At 46.7% G+C, this 17,049-nt stretch overlaps 1 protein-coding gene across 3 annotated transcripts in view; it reads left to right on the plus strand.

The window, feature by feature from the left end:
• Positions 1-17,049, plus strand: part of LOC119849007 (beta-1,4 N-acetylgalactosaminyltransferase 2-like) — a 79,628-nt gene that overhangs the window by 38,724 nt on the left and 23,855 nt on the right. The window contains exons 1-2 of one of the 3 annotated variants that reach the window (XM_038385549.2): positions 8,756-8,981; positions 15,572-15,745. In XM_038385549.2, coding sequence (XP_038241477.1) covers positions 8,863-8,981; positions 15,572-15,745 — 293 coding nt within the window. In that variant the 5' untranslated portion in view covers positions 8,756-8,862. Of the gene's footprint in view, positions 1-8,755; positions 8,982-15,571; positions 15,746-17,049 lie in introns of those variants that run through there. The other 2 variants (XM_043503298.1, XM_038385552.2) reach the window with 2 other exon arrangements.

The following is a 17,049-nucleotide window of genomic DNA, read 5'->3' on the forward strand; positions in this document are numbered from 1 at the left end:
CTGCAAGGTTCAAAACCTCAGGCTAGGACAGCAGCTCTCTCAGAGAAGGAAGTGGGAACAGAGCAAAGCAGCAGCATGTCTGAACTGCAGAAACTTCAGCAGCATGAAATCCCCTCTGCCAGGCAAGTCCTGAGGGAGAATTACAGCAAACTTCACAAAGTGGCTGACTACTGTGAGAACAACTACATGCAGGTAGGTGCGTGCTCTCTGCCCCCACACACCACCCTGAGCTCCATGGCGCTGCAGCGGGTCTTCAGGGGCTGGGGAGAATGTGTGCTGAGCGTGTGGTGGGCTTCCCCTAAGTTGAATGGTCGTGTGCCCAGGAGGGGCAGAATCATGAGGCTGCAGGTGCAAAGATCTTGGGCATGCTGTTAGGGGCATGAAAACTTCGGAGACTCTTGTGCAAAGGATCAGACATTGCTGTCTGTGCAGAGTAAAAAAAGAAGGAAAGAAAATCATCTTACCTTTGGAGAGACCAGGACTTGGAAGACCTGGATTCTGGTCTCAGTCATCTTAGAGAAACCACTCCATCTGCTGTGCCTTGGTGTCTTTTGTGTCCTTAGATTGTAAGCTCTGATGTGCAGAGAGACCATGTCTTCACTGTGGTAGGGCTTAGGGGGGAAAGGTATGTTCTTCACTCAAATCCGATCCCAGGGAAGCATGGTCTTCAACTTGACCTGCAAATGTCTGTGAGACATAGCATCTGCCTTCTCTTCATTAGGCGTCTACCCTGCACTAGCTAACTCGAGTGAAGGACAAACCTTTTTCTATAGTGAAGACAAGCCCTGTGCGTTTGCAGGGCGCCTAGCACAATAATAATATGTAGCTCTTATATAGCACTTTTCCTCTTTAGAGCTCAATGAGCTTAGCTAAGTAGAAAGTGTTCCCCCATTTACTGATGGGGAACTAAGGTACAGGCAGTTGAAGTGATGTGACCAAGGTCACAGGGTGTGTAGGTGGCAGAGCTGGGGAGTGAACCTGGATCTTCTGTCTCCACATCCAGTCTTAATGACAACCCACCCTGATGATCTGTAAGTATAAGCGCTGTACTATATGGCGATAAAGACTAGATCCACCCTAATAACGTTTTCCCTTTGTTAATTTCTAAATAGGTTTTTAAAGGGGAAGAGTGACCAATTATTCACATACAACTGGGGCGGGAGGGGGTGGAGATTCAGTGGGATGGGGATTGTTCCGTATGGTGACACCAAGAATCATGTGTCAGGAAACTTTTAAATCCTACGTTCCCTGTCTCTACAGAAAAAGGGTCATTACTTCTTTAAAGCTGCAAACATTTAAGGGCTCTATCCAGCGTTCTTCACACACCCAGAATTCCCACTGAGTTTGGGGGCACGGGACACAGGTTCAGCCTCTTTAGAATTGATTTTAGCACCACAGATCTTTTAACATGACATTCTAAAAAAGGGGGTTAATTCCTGCAGGTACAATAAAAAAGGAGAAAGATGTGATTAAAAATGTGAACCTTTCTAATAGTGATAGCTAGGTTCACATCTCTCTCTCTCTCTCTATTTTTTTCCTTGCTGTCTGCATGTATAAAATTTCAGTTCCCATTTCTCTCTCTTTTTTCCTTTTCTTTTCTTACTTTTTTTTTCCTTGTTGCTAAAACACACAGCAATACCTGACTTTCCCCACATCATCTTGTAGCAGTGTTTAAAGGACAGCAACTGCTTGTATGTTCCCTTTATCAAAACTAGCAAGCATCCCTGCAGCTGTGTAATCCAAATTCAAAGACGGTCATAACTTGGGCTACATCTACACTATGCGATAGCAGCTTATGTAGCCAGACCTGGGCTAGCATCGATCTAGCTAGCATGATGAAAAATAGCAATGAAGATAGGGTGCCGTGGACTTCAGTGTGGTCTCCCTCGGTACGTACTTGCATGGCTACCTTGTGCCACTGAATCTTCACTGCTATTTTTAGCTGTGCTAGCTAACTTGAAGCTAGCGTGGGCACACCAACCCATGCTGCAGTCACACCTCTGATTGCAGTGTAGCTATAACCTAAGCAAGATGTACGAAGGAATGCACCTGCAGAAGAGAAGGTCTGGTCTCCCCTACAAAAACAAATCAATGCAAGGGTGGTTCCCGGCTTGCTTCTCAGAGCCTAGATAGATCAAATTCCAGTAGCCCAATAGGGAGTTAGTGGCAGAGAAAGAAAGAGAACTCGGGGGTCCTGCGAAGGTGGTAACTGTTGTCAATTCATTTCTTTAGGAACTTGTCTCTTCTGGTCTTAACCTGTCTTGAGGCTCAGGGGTTCCCTCTGCTGGTGCTAGGTCTCTTCAATTGTGGGACCACAGACTACCCTGTCCTCTCCCCTCAGTGATGGTGGATGCACATAAAACACACAACTGCAGGCTGCTAGCAGGACTTTACAAGTTTCCATCTGCCTCCTATGTTCTCTCCTCTTCCCCTTCTCCCTCCCAGCACAAGCCCTGCACAGGGAGAGAGTCCAGTCTCCGTACCTGGCTGGCATAGAAGCATCCAATGATTTTTACAATGACTTGCTCGTTCTCACCAGGCGTCTGGTCCTGCGGCACCACCACCTCTGCTGCCGTCAGGTTCTGCAGTTCGTTGACCTACAGGAAAGCGGCAGAGCCCACCCGGTTACTGTACCATTTCAGGAAGAAGAATTTAAAAAAAAAAAAAAACCTGCCCCCCAGATTTTGCATTTCTCCGGCTGGCAAAAAATAATAATAAAAAATCACTCCACCCACCACGCTGGGCTTTGCATGGAATTCAGAGTGTGTGAGAGCCGCCCACCTCACAGGGGGACAGTAACCAGGCCTAGCTTGTGAAATCAAGGATGCTCACAGGCTGCCTTCGCCGACGGCCTCCTCTCTGCTTTGATACTTGTGTAGGGGAGCAGCAATTGAACCTTGGATCTTGAGATAGCCCCTCCTCCTCTGTGGCCCCGCCCTTGCTCCACCCTCTCCTGTGGGTTACCAGCCATTTATTCCTTACTCCTGACCTGACCCTCCTGCCTTCCACACTGTATGTGGGCCAAGGGAGGAGAACAATCCCCTGCCAGGTTAGCAGAGTAGCTGGGAAACAGAAGCACCATCAAAAAACCCCTCCAAGCAATAGTCTTGACCCAGGTCTGCCTCACAGCATCCCCTCCTCTCCTCCCGCAGTGACTGCTTCCTAGCCATGATAGCCAATCCTCAAAAGCTTCCACACCTGGGGATGAACCAGGCTCCTAACCCCGTCTCCCTGCAGCCCTGATTCTCTTTCTCCTTGCTTTCACTTGCAGTTTTGCCTCCTTTGCCGATAACTCGCCCTGCGGCCGAAGCAGGGACCCTAATGTGCGTCTCCAGCTTTACTTCTTCTTCCTTCAGTTTGCTGTAAATTCATCCTTGTGCCTGTGAGAGGGGCTGGGGAAAGTGGTTAAACTCTGCTTGTGATCTCTGGATCCAAGGTAGTACTTCTCCTAGGGCTTTTTTTCCCTCTGGTCTCGGGACACAAAGTTATTGATGGGGCCAGACCAACCTGAGATCTGGTTGCACTATTGCTAGAACAGCAACTGGGAGATAACTTGTGTTGATACAGTCATGCAGCTCTCTAAGGCTGTGGGTTCTCAACTAGGCAAATAGGTGTTGGGGGGCTTCCATGGGAGGGGACTCCACTAAAGAAAATGGGATCCCGGTAAGGAAATGGCTGAGAACCACTGCTTTAAGGGGCATTTAAATAAGGCCTCAAGAAACAAAATACTAAGCTGCCCAGATACCATGGTGATGGGTGCCCATGTAAGAGAGGGAGCAACACTACACTCAGGAATGCTAGTCCCAGAATGCATGCCCACCCAAACTTCTTACCCATTTCTACATAGAGTCATAGAAATGTAGGACTGCAAGGGACCTTGAGCGGTCATCTAGTCCAGCCCCCTGAGCTGAGGTAGGACCTAGTGAACCTAAACCATCCCTGACTGGTGTCTGTCCAGCCTGTTCTTAGAAACTTCCAGTGATGGGGGTTCCACAGCCGCCCTAGGTTACCTCTTCCAGTCTTAACCACCCTTATCGTTAGAAAGTTTTTCTTAATATCTAACCTAAATCTCCCTTGCTGCAGATTAAGCCCATTACTTCTTGTCTTACCATCAGTGGACATGGAGAACACTTGATCACAGTCCTCTTTGTAACAAGCCCTTAACCTATTTGAAGACTATCAGCCCACCCCCGCATCTCCCAGTCTTCTTTTCTCAAGGCTAAACATGCCCCATTGTTTTAACCTTTCCTCATAGGTCACATGGGTGACCATCCAAGGCATTGTGGTCCAGGAGGCGCCGTCCATGCTGCAAGCTCGTGGGTGTAGGCTGCTGGAGCAGGAGTGAGTATGGGCAAGCCTGTGCTTGGAGCCCCTGGCCAGCCAGCCAGGTGGTGGGCAATGCTGCCTGGAGCTGCCAGCCTGGTGGGGAGTTGTAGGCAGCAGGGCTTGCCCCTTAATGAACCTAGTGGGTGAGCCCCTGGGTTCCCCCTTCCTGTGGGCCTGGTGATCAGGGGATGTACAGCAGGGGGAGCCCACAAACTCAGAAAATCCCCACTGTGCAGCCCAGCCTGGGTGGCCGGAGAGCAGCATCTGCTGGCCAGTCACCCAGTTCTGAAGGCAGCACCATTGCTAGTAGCAGCGCATCAGTAAGGGTGGCATGGTCCAGTATTGCTACTTCGGCACTGCTGCCGGCAGCGGTGCTGCCTTTAGAACTGGAGAGTGGTGGCTGCTGGCAAGCCCCAGGACAAATTAAGCACTGGGGTTGGGGCTTGCTGATGCTGAGTCCTGGCTCCTCGGCGGCTGCTGTCTGGCCACAATACCGTGTCGCGCTTACTTCTCAGAAAAGTACTGTGAAAAGTCAATGTGGAGAGTAAGGGGGAGCAGGCGCCGGGAGGAGCAGAAGGGCAATTTAGGGGTTGCAGGGAAATGGGGTGCCACAGATGTGGAGCCAGGAAGGAGTCTGGGGATGGGCAGAAGATAGTAATGGGGTGAGAGATGGAGGAGATTGGATGGCAAGCCCCCAGACTGGGGTAGTGGTGGGTAGCGGAAATACCCTCCAAGTAGCCAGGGAAAGCCAGTGTTGCATTATTGCCAACTGTTGCAAATCACAGAAATTTGTGGCTTGCAGGAGGAGCTGTCATGATGACGCAAGAAGCTTCTCCCAGCCCTGTAATTTCCAGGGCTGGGTACCAGGCAGAGCTCTGTGCGGCTGTCTTGGGGCTAAGGACACACAGACCTGTTGGTGTCGGCCCTCTGGGAGGCGACTGTGTCTGCCGGGCTGAGCAACCAGGGCTGGTCCCGGGGCGGGGAATCACTCCGGCCCCTGGGGAGTGGTGCAATCAGCCAAGCCAGGGCCTGCCCCAGCTAGGCTCCCCCAGGACCCACTTGCCTGGAGGGGTCCAGCCAAGCCAGAGGAGTAGCGAGGGGTTTAAAAGTAAACAGACCAACTGGGAGAACCTGGTTTGATGCTGTTTTTAAAACCTCGTGATTTTGGGGGGGGGGCTGAATCCAACTCATGATTTTTGATCTCTGGTGGTTGGAAATACTGAAGGGAGCTCCTCCCTGGTGTCAGGGCCTGGGCCAGTGCCTCCCTCCCCTGGCTCTCTGATCCAAGAAGTAGATATGAAGCTGTGGCTTCTGTTCCCAGGATCCGAGCTGGCAGTCCCCTTTCTCGCCCGCCAGAAAAGCCACCTGCAGCCCAAGATAAGCCCAGCTGGGGCAAGTCAGGTTTCTGGGGGTCGGGGCACCCAGCAGCCTCCTAGTCGTGGGTGCTGCAGCCCTCAGCTCCTGCTGAACTCTAAGCAGGGGCTTGAGGCACAAGACTATTAGGTCTAGTGATTTATTAACCTTGACCTTCTAATTATCCCCGTTCTTGTCCTTCTGCCTCCTTGGCATGCAAATCACACCTCCTAACTGGGATGTAACTGGCTCCAATGTTCGTGCAACCTGGCCCTACTAACGACATGTAGTGCCAGCTGTCTTTCAACATACATCTAGAAATCTGATACCTCACTTAACCACTCAGACAGGTTTATTTCACGCTGCCCCCATCCTTTTCGCTCTTCCTTTAGATCCTGTAGCTGATAGATACACTCGGCAGCAGCCTGAGGGGAGACTCAGCCCCCGGTGTGTTGCAATAAGCTAGATATTAGGTACCTATACATTGTGGGTGTTGGATACTTGCTAGATAGGATGGTTCTGTACTGCTGCATTGGGGGCTGGGATTTGTGTTTTGTGGGAGTGGGTGGATGTTGGGTTCCTTTGGATAGAGCTGGAGCTGTTTATTGGCTGCCCATACAAGAAGGGGCACTGGATTATTATTTTTTTGTTTGTACTGCTGTAACGAGTTTGAACACCCACAGTGCTCGGTGCAGCACATGCACATAATAAGAGATGGCCCTTGCACCAAAGAGCTTATGGTCTAAGTCAGTGGTTTTCAAACTGCAGGTCGGGACCAAGTAGTGGGTCATGGAACAAAAGGCACTGGGTCGCAGCGGCTCTGGTCAGCACCGCCGACGGACCATTAAAAGTCCCGTCAGCAGTGCTGCTCGGCTAAGGCAGGCTAGTTCCTACCTGTTCTGACACTGTGCTGCGGCCCGGAAGCAGCCAGCAGCAGGTCCAGCTCCTAGGCGGGGGGGCCACAGGGCTCCGCACACTGCCTGTGCCCCAAGCACCAGCTCCACACTCCCATTGGCTGGTTCTTGCTGGGCAGGGCGGTGCCTGTGGGTGAGAGCTGCGCAGACCCACTTGCATACCTCCGCCTAGGAGCTGGGCCTGCTGCTGGCCGCTTCTGCTGCGCAGCACGGTCCGCAGTGCCAGGACAGGCAGGAAGCCTGCCTTAGCACCCCCGCTGCACCGCTGACTGGGAGTCGCCCGAGGTAAGCCTGTGCCCCAATCCCATGCCCCAATCCCCTGCTCCAGCCCTGAGCCCTCCCCAAACCCGGAGCCTCTTCCTGCACCCCAAACTCATCATTCCCGGCCCCAAGCCCAGAGCCCCCTCCCATGCCCTGATTCCTTCATTCCCAGCCCCACCCCACAGCCCTCACTCCTGCACCCCAACCCTCTGCCCCAGCCCCGAGCCCCTCCCACATCCCTCATCCCCAACTCCGTTGGGTCGCGGGCATCAAACATTTTCTTTAACTGGATTGCCAGAAAAAAAGTTAGAAAACCATTGGGCTAAAACAGGTTCTCAAACATCATTGCACCTCCACCCTCTTCTGACAACATGGCCCCCAGGAGTGAGGGTGAAACCTCTGCCCGCCTGAGCCTTGTTGCACTGTTTGGGGAGGCCAAAGCCCGAGCCCCACCATCCCAGGCAGGGTGGCCAAAGCCAAAGCCCGAGCCCCACTGTCCTGGACAGGGGAGGCCAAAATCGAAGCCCCTTCAGACCCAGGCAGGGGAACTGTAACCTGAGCCCCGCTCTTGGGCTTTGGCTTCAGCCCAGGATGGTGAGGCTCGCACTTTGGCTTTGGCCCTGGGCCCCAGCAAGTCTAAGCCAGCCCTGGCAACCCCATTAAAATGGGATCATGACCTATTTCAGGGTCCCAACCTACAGTTTGAGAACCGCTGGTCTAAGAAGACCAACCAGACCGAAAGGATGAATGGGTAAATAAATAGAGGAACAGAGGGGTGAAGGGACTTGCTTAAGGTCACACAGCAGGCCACTGACGGAGCTGGGAACAGAACCCACCTCTCCTGACTCCCACTCCAGTATCCTACCTGCTAGACCATGCTGCCTTTCATGTGATGAGCTTGGTTGGAGGAGGCATACAGTGCCCTGATTCATATGGCATTGGGGGCTAACTGTTAGGTGAAAGAATAAAACCAAACCAAACCTCTATAGGCAGAGTTCCTACTTTGTGCTGACAACTATGATTTGATCCAAACCAGAGAAATTATTAGCTAAAACTGGCCCACAGACTTTGCTCCTGCATAGCAGGATGAGCTGGATTATACTGTTCAAAATAATTTAACAAGTTGTTTTACTAGTGAATTGTATTTATCTAGTGGTTTCTTTCTGGCACTGGTGTTCTGGCTTGCTTTTCTTACAAGGCCTGTATCTAAACAGTTCAGTATGTGTTCTCTTTTTACATTTCCAAAATAAAATTGATTTTGTTTAGTTTGCAGCTATTTTTTTTAAAAGATCAATATTTATGTCCTTTCTAAGCTGACAATTGTTTGTTTGCAGTATATTTCCAGTAGGCGTTTGTTCTCATGGAGAGGATTTTGCATAGGGTGATGGTACAGCTGAGCCATTCCTCACAGAGGAAGCTTTTTACCTTTTGGTAGTTTGTCTGATAATCTCAGAACTGGGGACATTTCCAGTAGCATTGCTGTGTTGTCATTCTCTATATTGAAATGGACAAGGCTTCTCCTTTTGTCTTAGATGTTGTGAGGTTTGTCATTATCCTGATTTTAATAGACCGACACATATTTGAATTACATTTTATGTTTTGTCACCAACAATTTGACTTTACAGCAGTTCCAGGTTTCTACTTTTGTGCCATGCTAAAGCAATTGCTTTTTAAAAAAGTCTACAGAGCAGATAAATATTCTCCCCTTGCTCATGTTAGGTGGTTTTGTTTATAAGCGTCTTCAGGGTAAAGATTTGTTTGATTCTTTGTTTCTCAGGTAGGTCTGTAGCTATTGCACTTGCTAACAGGGTGGGGCTGTAGACACTGAGTATCAAGTGCAGGGCTGGTATTGGACATACCTGTGTGGGTGGGGCTGTAGATACTGAATTCCTGGAGCTAAGATGGTATTGGGTACCTGTGTATTAGGGGTGTGAGTTTCTGGGAGGGCTGGGCAGCTCTCTTTGCCATATAGCTCAGATTAGTGCAATTGGTTGCTTGTGGGGAGCTCATGGTTGGGGGTGTTTGGTTGATTAGAATCAGCATGGGGGAATGGATCTCTCCTTATTCCTGGACTTCCTATGTAGCCAGCGCATTCAGCTGCCAGTGGATTCTGAGATCTTACTGCAGGTTTGATTGTGGCTTCTTGTTGTTGTGTATGTGTTCTGTTTTGTTCTTTTAGTGGAATAACCCAGTGAAAGGGAGTTGTCTCCAATTTCTGCCCATTGTGTTCAGGCTTCAGATTTTCTGGGGGAAACTGCAAATGCAAACCCAGCGCAGTTCCATTGAGCTGGGCTATTGAGTTTGGCAGATACTGCTGCTGAAGTAGATGCAAATGACTACGCCCTGTCTGGGGGTAAAGGGAAGAGCCTTCCTGGAATTGAACCTCAGGGATTCTAGTGTTTGATACTGGCTAGGAGAGGAAACCCCTTGGCTGCAGAACAGTTCTCCTTGTAAACAAACGGCAGTAGCATTTTCTTTTGCTTGTTAAAAACTAACCTGATCTGCTCAAATAGGCAAAACACACTTCACTCCCTCCTTTGGTAAATGACAGGTTTCAGAGTAGCAGCTGTGTTAGTCTGTATTCGCAAAAAGAAAAGGAGTACTTGTGGCACCTTAGAGACTAACAAATTTATCTGAGCCTAAGCTTTTGTGAGCTAAAGCTCACTTCATCGGATGCATGCAGTGGAAAATACAGTGGGGAGATTTTATATACACAGAGAACATGAAACAATGGGTGTTACCATACACACTGTAACAAGAGTGATCAGGTAACCAAGGAACCTATCCTTGCAAGAAACCCCGTTGCCAACTGTGTCCACATAGCTATTCGGGGACACCATCATAGGGCCTAATCACATCAGCCACACTATCAGAGGCTCATTCACCTGCACATCTACCAATGTGATATATGCCATCATGTGCCAGCAATGCCCTTCTGCAATGTACATTGGCCAATCTGGACAGTCTCTATGCAAAAGAATAAATGGACACAAATCAGACATCAAGAATTATAACATTCAAAAACCAGTCGGAGAACACTTCAATCTCTTTGGTCACTCGATTACAGACCTAAAAGTAGCAATTCTTCAACAAAAAAACTTCAAAAACAGATTCCAACGAGAGACTGCTGAATTGGAATTAATTTGCAAACTGGATACAATTAACTTAGGCTTGAATAAAGACTGGGAGTGGATGTGTCATTACACAAAGTAAAACTATTTCCCCATGTTTATTCCTTCCCCCCCCCCCCCCCCGCCTACTGTTCCTCACACGTTCTTATCAACTACTGGAAATGGCCCACCCTGATTATCACTACAAAAGGTCCCCTCCTCCCCACTCTCCTGCTGGTAATAGCTCACCTTACCTGATCACTCTTGTTACAGTGTGTATGGTAACACCCATTGTTTCATGTTCTCTGTGTATATAAAATCTCTCCACTGTATTTTCCACTACATGCATCCAATGAAGTGAGCTGTAGCTCACAAAAGCTTATGCTCAAATAAATTTGTTAGTCTCTAAGGTGCCACAAGTACTCCTTTTCTTTTTGCGGATACAAACTAACATGGCTGCTACTCTGAAAACAAAGGTTATAATGTTCTGTGCTGAAACGGGGCCTTCTGCTTGACTGTCAACAAAATTGTAGAGATCCCCAGTCAGTCAGTGCATGTCTCTCGCCTCTCATTATACATGAGTCAATGGCTAATTTTAATAAAACTCTGTCTAAACCAATTTGTCTATTGATGCTTTTAAAATAAATATGCTAAACAAGTATGAGAGAGCCTCATCCATTAAGATAAATTTAAATAATTGTCCGTCATTTCCAGATAGACAGATGGGGTGTGGCGGGAGTTCTTTTAAAACCTGTAACAACAACAAAGTTGGTGCTAAAGGGGGAATTTATAGGAGTAAACTGCTGGGTATTTAATGATTAAATAGGATAAGGAAATAACTGTCTAAATTTTGACCCTGACTTCAAAGAATGATGGGAGTCTTAATACAGGGTCTTAATGATGCCTTATGAGCTTTAAGAAAAGGTGTGTAAATCAAATCAACTTGATGGTTTTTGAATATGCTATAATCATAATTAAGTATTTTTAAAACATCTAAAAAAGGTGCACACATCTCTTAGCTATATTGCATGATGCGGGAGGCGGGAGGAGAAGAGACTACTGCTGCTTCAATGTTTAAACACAGCCATTTCCTTGTCCCAGAAAGAAAAATGACCATAATGCCTCAGAATAAAGGGTACTAAAAATAGAGAGGAGGGACTCAATGCAAAGGAACCCAATAAAACCCAGGAAGGTCACAATCATAGTTGTATTTAAACGTCTTTCTTAAATTGTCTTAAATACCACATGCAATAATTCCACAGACATATAATGCTTTCTTTACAATCTTCCATTTTCTTCCTCCTACCATCAGGCAAAAAGCAAGAGATCTTGGTATGCTCCGATAAACCAGGCAATACCAATACCAAGGAATAATGTTAACAATTATTAAATGTTTACAGGACTGGGCCCTAGTTTTGCTTTAGTTCTGAGTGTCTTAGGTTTTGTTTTGTTTTATAAGCTTCCTTGTTTAGTTTCTGGAATTTTATTCTTCAAGGTAATCATTTAAAAAGGGACAGTGAGGCAGAATTAATTTTTTTGGTTTGTTTAAAAATACCAGAATTTTTATAATCTCCCTGTATTTTTGTGCTCTGGCTTCTTTTTTTTTTTTTTTTTACAAATATCTGGTAGTTGCCTTTTGTGTGAATAGGATCCAAAGTGATTTGAGGATGTAAGCCTGACAAATAGTCATTTTTGTTTTTTTTTTAAATTTTTGTCCTTAACAATACAATTTGACTGATCTTAAGTAAAATGACATATAAAACAAAAGGGAAAATGCCTTTTTTACAATGCCTAAAACCAACAAATATTTCCATGATGTGTATTTAAAAAAAAAGTGAATGGGAACTTTAAAAAAAAAAAAACGCACAAATGTTTCCTTTAATTGTTCTGTACATGAAAAACTGAAAGGAAAACAAAGAAAGAAAATTTATGGTCAGAACATTGTCATTGTCGGGTGAACTCAAGTTACTCTTCTCAAGTTAGCCTGGCTCAAGGGAAAGTCTTGCAAAATGTCTCGTGTGAGCAGCACCATGTAGGAAGGCCATTCCTCCAGTTTTAAACCAGACTGTCCTCTTTTCGGGTGACTTGTCCCCCAGCTGGTACTGAGCCAAACCAGACTTGGTTTTCTCCAGTATGACGCGAGGGATGCCATTTTGAAGAATGCGCCATTCCACCTCTGCCTGTGTGAGTGGAGCGGCGCGTTCTTCAAAATGGTGTCCTCTGTGCAGCATGAGCTTGTATGCACCAGGCGTGCGAGGTCATGCTGGCGGGGGCGGGCCCACACCATTCCCAGAAGTACCAGAGTGTCCATTATTATGGGAATGTGTGAGTGGCCACCCTAGCACAGAGCAATTGTATTAATAGCTGACCAGCTGTAGTCTATACACCTGATGGGCCAGCTAACTTGAGCTAAAAGCACCCCTACTTGGAGTTCAGGGGGTTTGTGTGTGAACAGAACTTGAGTTAATTCTTCAGTGAAGACAAATCCTATAATGAACTGACTTCTCTGCTAAGACTTGATTCTGCAAACACGTGAGTAACTTATTCAAAAAGTACTATGGAAGTAATGGGGAATCACTTGTGTGAGTACAATGACTCTCCCTTGTGTATGCGTTCTTGCAGGATGGAGCCCTTCATGATGGACAGCATTCCAAGTCTAGTTGGACTTTCCCCACACACTGTTCTGTTTGTATAAGTGCCATTTCCTTTCTTGGGTTAATGTAAATAAGCCCTGGTGGTATTGCTAACGTTGGGCTAGGTCCTAGAACAGGTTTTGTGTGGCTGGATTTCTTCTTTTTGAGTCCTGTTGGTGCTCAGTTTCAGGATCAGGGCGATAGCTGAGAAAGTGGGCTAGTTTTGAATTAATTTTTGCACCAGGAAATGTGAAGAGTTGTTTGTTTTCTAAAGCAGGTGAGAGATCTGGCTGACAAGAAACACCTCAATTACACGTCATTGGCTGTGTTGGAGATTAATTGGCAAGATGTCTTAATTAACCGTTTCCTGTCACCTGATCCTAATTGTCTCATTAAAATACATAGACTTAATTATAAAACTTTTGTTTTATGATGATGTGAAAAATCCATTTCTCCTTAAATTCAGGATTCCCATCTCATTTCCCCCCAGATAAACTGATGAGCTTAAAGCACAAGAAGTGGAGCAGAGGGTGCTTCTGTCTTAAATGGGTTTATTTAGAAGTGATTGTTATAGACGATTTTAGGTGTGTGTTTTTTAGTCCACCGGTGTTCATACCATAACTTAAATGGTGGACCCAAACGTTCAAATCCAGGTGTCTAAATTTAGGCACCCAAAGAGAAGTTTGGTTTGACCCCCCCCCCCCCCACACACACACACACACAAATGCTGAGCAACCCCACTTTGGGACTTCAGTATTTTCATGATAGGCAGATAGCAAGTTATTAAATAAACATCTGTAGGCAGAGTTGGCAGGCACTCCTTCTGTGCAATAAACACCACAGCTCAGTATGGACGTGACTTAGACTCATAGACTTTAAGGTCACAAGGGACCAACCATTATGATCATCTAGTGTGACCTCCTGCACAACGCAAGCCACAGAATCTCACCCACCCACTCCTGTAACAAACTCCTAACCTATGTCTGAGCTACTGAAGTCTTCAAATCATGGTTTAAAGACTTCAAGGTACAGGGAATCCTCCAGCAAGTGACCCGTGTCCCACGCTGCAGAGGAAGGCGAAAAGCCCCCAGGGCCTCTGACAATCTGTCCTGGAGGAAAATTCCTTCCTGACCCAAAATATGGAAATCAGCTAAACACTGAGCTTGAGGGGAAGACTCACCAGCCAGAGACCCAGGAAATAATTCTCTGTAGTAACTCAGATCCCATCCCATCTAACATCCCATCACAGCCATTGGGCATATTTTACCGCTAATAGTCAAAGATTAACTAATTGCCAAAATTAGGCTATCCCATCATACCATCCCCTCCATAAACTTGTCAAGCTTAGTCTTGAAGCCAGATATGTCTTTTGCCCCCACTGCTGACTTAGTACACTCCTTTTAGGGAAGTCTGCACTGGAGAGAGGAGAGGAGAAAAAAAGTTGCGGGACCAATGTACAATGCAGTTTAAACATACCAGAAGCGTAGCCGTGTTAGTCCGTATCCGTGTTTGTAGTTAAAAATAGTTATCTATGTATTTCTCTACTAGCTATTATTTGAACAGTGACGAAACCATAGGGCTTGGGGGAATGCTTGTGTGAGAAATTGGAAAGGAGTGGCATGGCCGCTGGAGGAAACTGATTCAAACAACCGAACTGTTTCTTAATAGTACAAAAGCACCGTTTGTAAGCTGAATCCTGATGGAGAGCAACCAAAGTGCACTGCCGTAGACTCTCCCAGCCAATTCACACCCCAACTCGTCCTAAATGGTAAACCAATCCACAAAGCAAAACCCATTAAGCAAGAATTTGCTGTCTCTGTAGAGTGAGCAAAAGTCCACAAAGAACAGCTCAACACCGAGGAGCTGACAATAGCCATGAAAACCCTGAAATGTGGAACAGTAGCTGGTATATCTAACACACTATTCCTCTGTTTTGGGATGAGAGAACAGACATGGCTGCTTGACTTTTCCAGTTCCTTCTAGAGACTATGCAGATAACTCAGGTTGCACTACTCAAACCATATGAAGACCCTAACTCTTCAAAGAGTTATTGCCCACTATCCTTCCTTTGTTCAACCTTTGTCTGTTTGTGAGCAGAGGATAATGGGTAGGACAGTGCTAATAGTCGAAGGGCATTTCTCCCCAGAATGTCCTTGCTGTTGCCAGGCTGTAAATCTAACTCAGTACACTGAAGATGGCTTTGAAACCTATAAAATTACAGAGGCTGTATATTGATTTTTTTTTTTTGACACTATCGTACGTCTACTGAAACTTGCAAGATTTTTGAGAAATAGCAAGATGGTCCAGGTCCTCTCTCTGCTTGAGAATCGATGTTTCTTTGTCAAGGTGGATGTTCAGAAAAGTTTATGGTGTACTCAATAGAATGGCCTGCCCCCACATTCAGTGTTCTCACCTTTTGTTTCTTATTGTATCCACAAATGACCAACCAGAACTCCCTGATGTATGAAGATTCATTTGTGCAGATGATATTTGCATTGCTACCTGCCAGGAAAGATTTGAGGAAACTGAGTGCATTCTAACTGGTTCTTTGAGTACGCATGGAAAATACTATTGCACATGGATTTTGAATGCCAACCCTAGTAAGACAAAAGTGGGAAGGGCCAGATTAATCCACCGGGGCCATAGGCAAACACCCACATCCACACACACAGGGTTTTTGTCTCAAGCTCATACGTTTCTGTCTAAACAACTGTCCTATAATTGGTATAAGCAGCTTCCCAGCATGGGTAGTCAGTCTTTCCTAAGGAATAATAAAGGAATGAGGCTTTTTTATTTTGTTTGGTAGAAAGCTCTTCCGAATATGAAGAAGAAATTCAGATCTGCTGTGTGTGGCGGAAGGGAGAAAAACCGAAGCTGAAATGTGTTAGAGTTTGGAAATGCAGCCACAGAGCTAAAAGCTTCTAAATGCTGCTTCATTGCTTACTGAAATCTTTCTTTTGTCTGTTTAATGCAGTATGAAATACTTCCTTATCCTGGTCTCGTGTACGATTGTTGTGTTTTTGGCCTCCAAGCACTGGCAAAGGCTAGCTGAAAATCAGATCAAGGGAGAGATTTCACAGGCTCGGTCTGAGATGAAACTTCTGTCACCAGAAAAATACAAGTCCTTGTTTACCTACAATGGAATTTGGTATGTTCCCTTGCTGATATTGACTGTTTCAGTTGTTCTTCATAGCTAGATTTGTGCAAATACTGCCAAAGGTTGGCTAATGTTTGTTTGAATTGTTAAATTTGCTCCAGCTGTTAATGCCCATATTGCAGAAAGTTAATTTCAGGTTTGGGTTGGGGTCCCCAGTTTGAGAAACACTGCAGAGAAATCCCACATTTTTTGCTGGGCATAAATGGCATAAATGGCAAATTTTGCAGATGTGTAACACATCCATGAAATTTGCTATTTATGCCATGACCCACCTGCAAAAAACGTGGGATTTCTCAACGATTTTAAGTAGACCCGTCATGATTGATGCAATAATAGCCAGGTAGAACTGGGATTCAAATTAACTTTCTTTCCTCTTCCCTGTTGTTGTTTGGCAAAATAGCAGTTGCTCTGTCTCTGCCACCTGGCTCAGCTGCATCTTTGTATTCACACAACACCTAATTCCCACCCAAGACAAATGAATAATAAAAGATAATGGGACAAATTGATCCTTCCCATGCACTTTGATCTTTCCCGTTTTCTGTCTGTGGCACACACTGGTTTAGCTTCTTGAGGGCTGTAGTACTTTTGGTCTAATTCTGGTTGTTGGGTTGGGGGTGGCCAAGTGGTGTTTAGTGCCTTGTGATACACAGGTCAGGCTAGATGATCTTGGGAGCCTGTCTGGCCTTAAACTCTGACTTCAGCACTTCAGGCTCATTTTCAGGAATGGCCTTTTATTTCACAAGCAGTTGGAAAACAGAGCTACAGATTCCTCCCAGAAATCTATTAGTCAGGGGCAGTGTGTTCTAGTACAGGGGTTCTCAAACATCATTGCACTGCGACCCCCTTCTAACAACAATGACTACACGACTCCAGGAGGGGGGACTGAAGTCTGAGCCCACCCAAGCCGCCCTGTCCCGGGTGGGGGGGAGAGTGTGTGTGTGTGTGTGTGTGTGTGTGTGTGTGTGTGTGTGTAACCTAAGCCCCACCACCGAGAGCTGAAGCCAGGGCCAACCTTAGTCATTTGCAGCATATGCGGCTGTGTAGGGCACCCAAAAATGTGGGGCACCATTCCCCACAAGGGCCATGACTGGAATCCTCTCTTCTTCAGCCTCTCCCCCACGCTGGGCTGACGGGCTTTTCCCTGCCCCCAACCCCGCCGCACCCTCACTCACTCCTCAGCTGGGTCTGACACCCCAGCCCCGGGGAGCCCAGAGTGGCATGGACGGTCACTGGCAGCGTGGTGGCCTGGCCCACCACTGCCTGGAGCAGAGTCCCTGCCTGCCTGCATGGCTTGG

Source organism: Dermochelys coriacea, chromosome 27 (genome assembly GCF_009764565.3).
Source record: "Dermochelys coriacea isolate rDerCor1 chromosome 27, rDerCor1.pri.v4, whole genome shotgun sequence".
Lineage (NCBI taxonomy): Eukaryota > Metazoa > Chordata > Testudines > Dermochelyidae > Dermochelys > Dermochelys coriacea.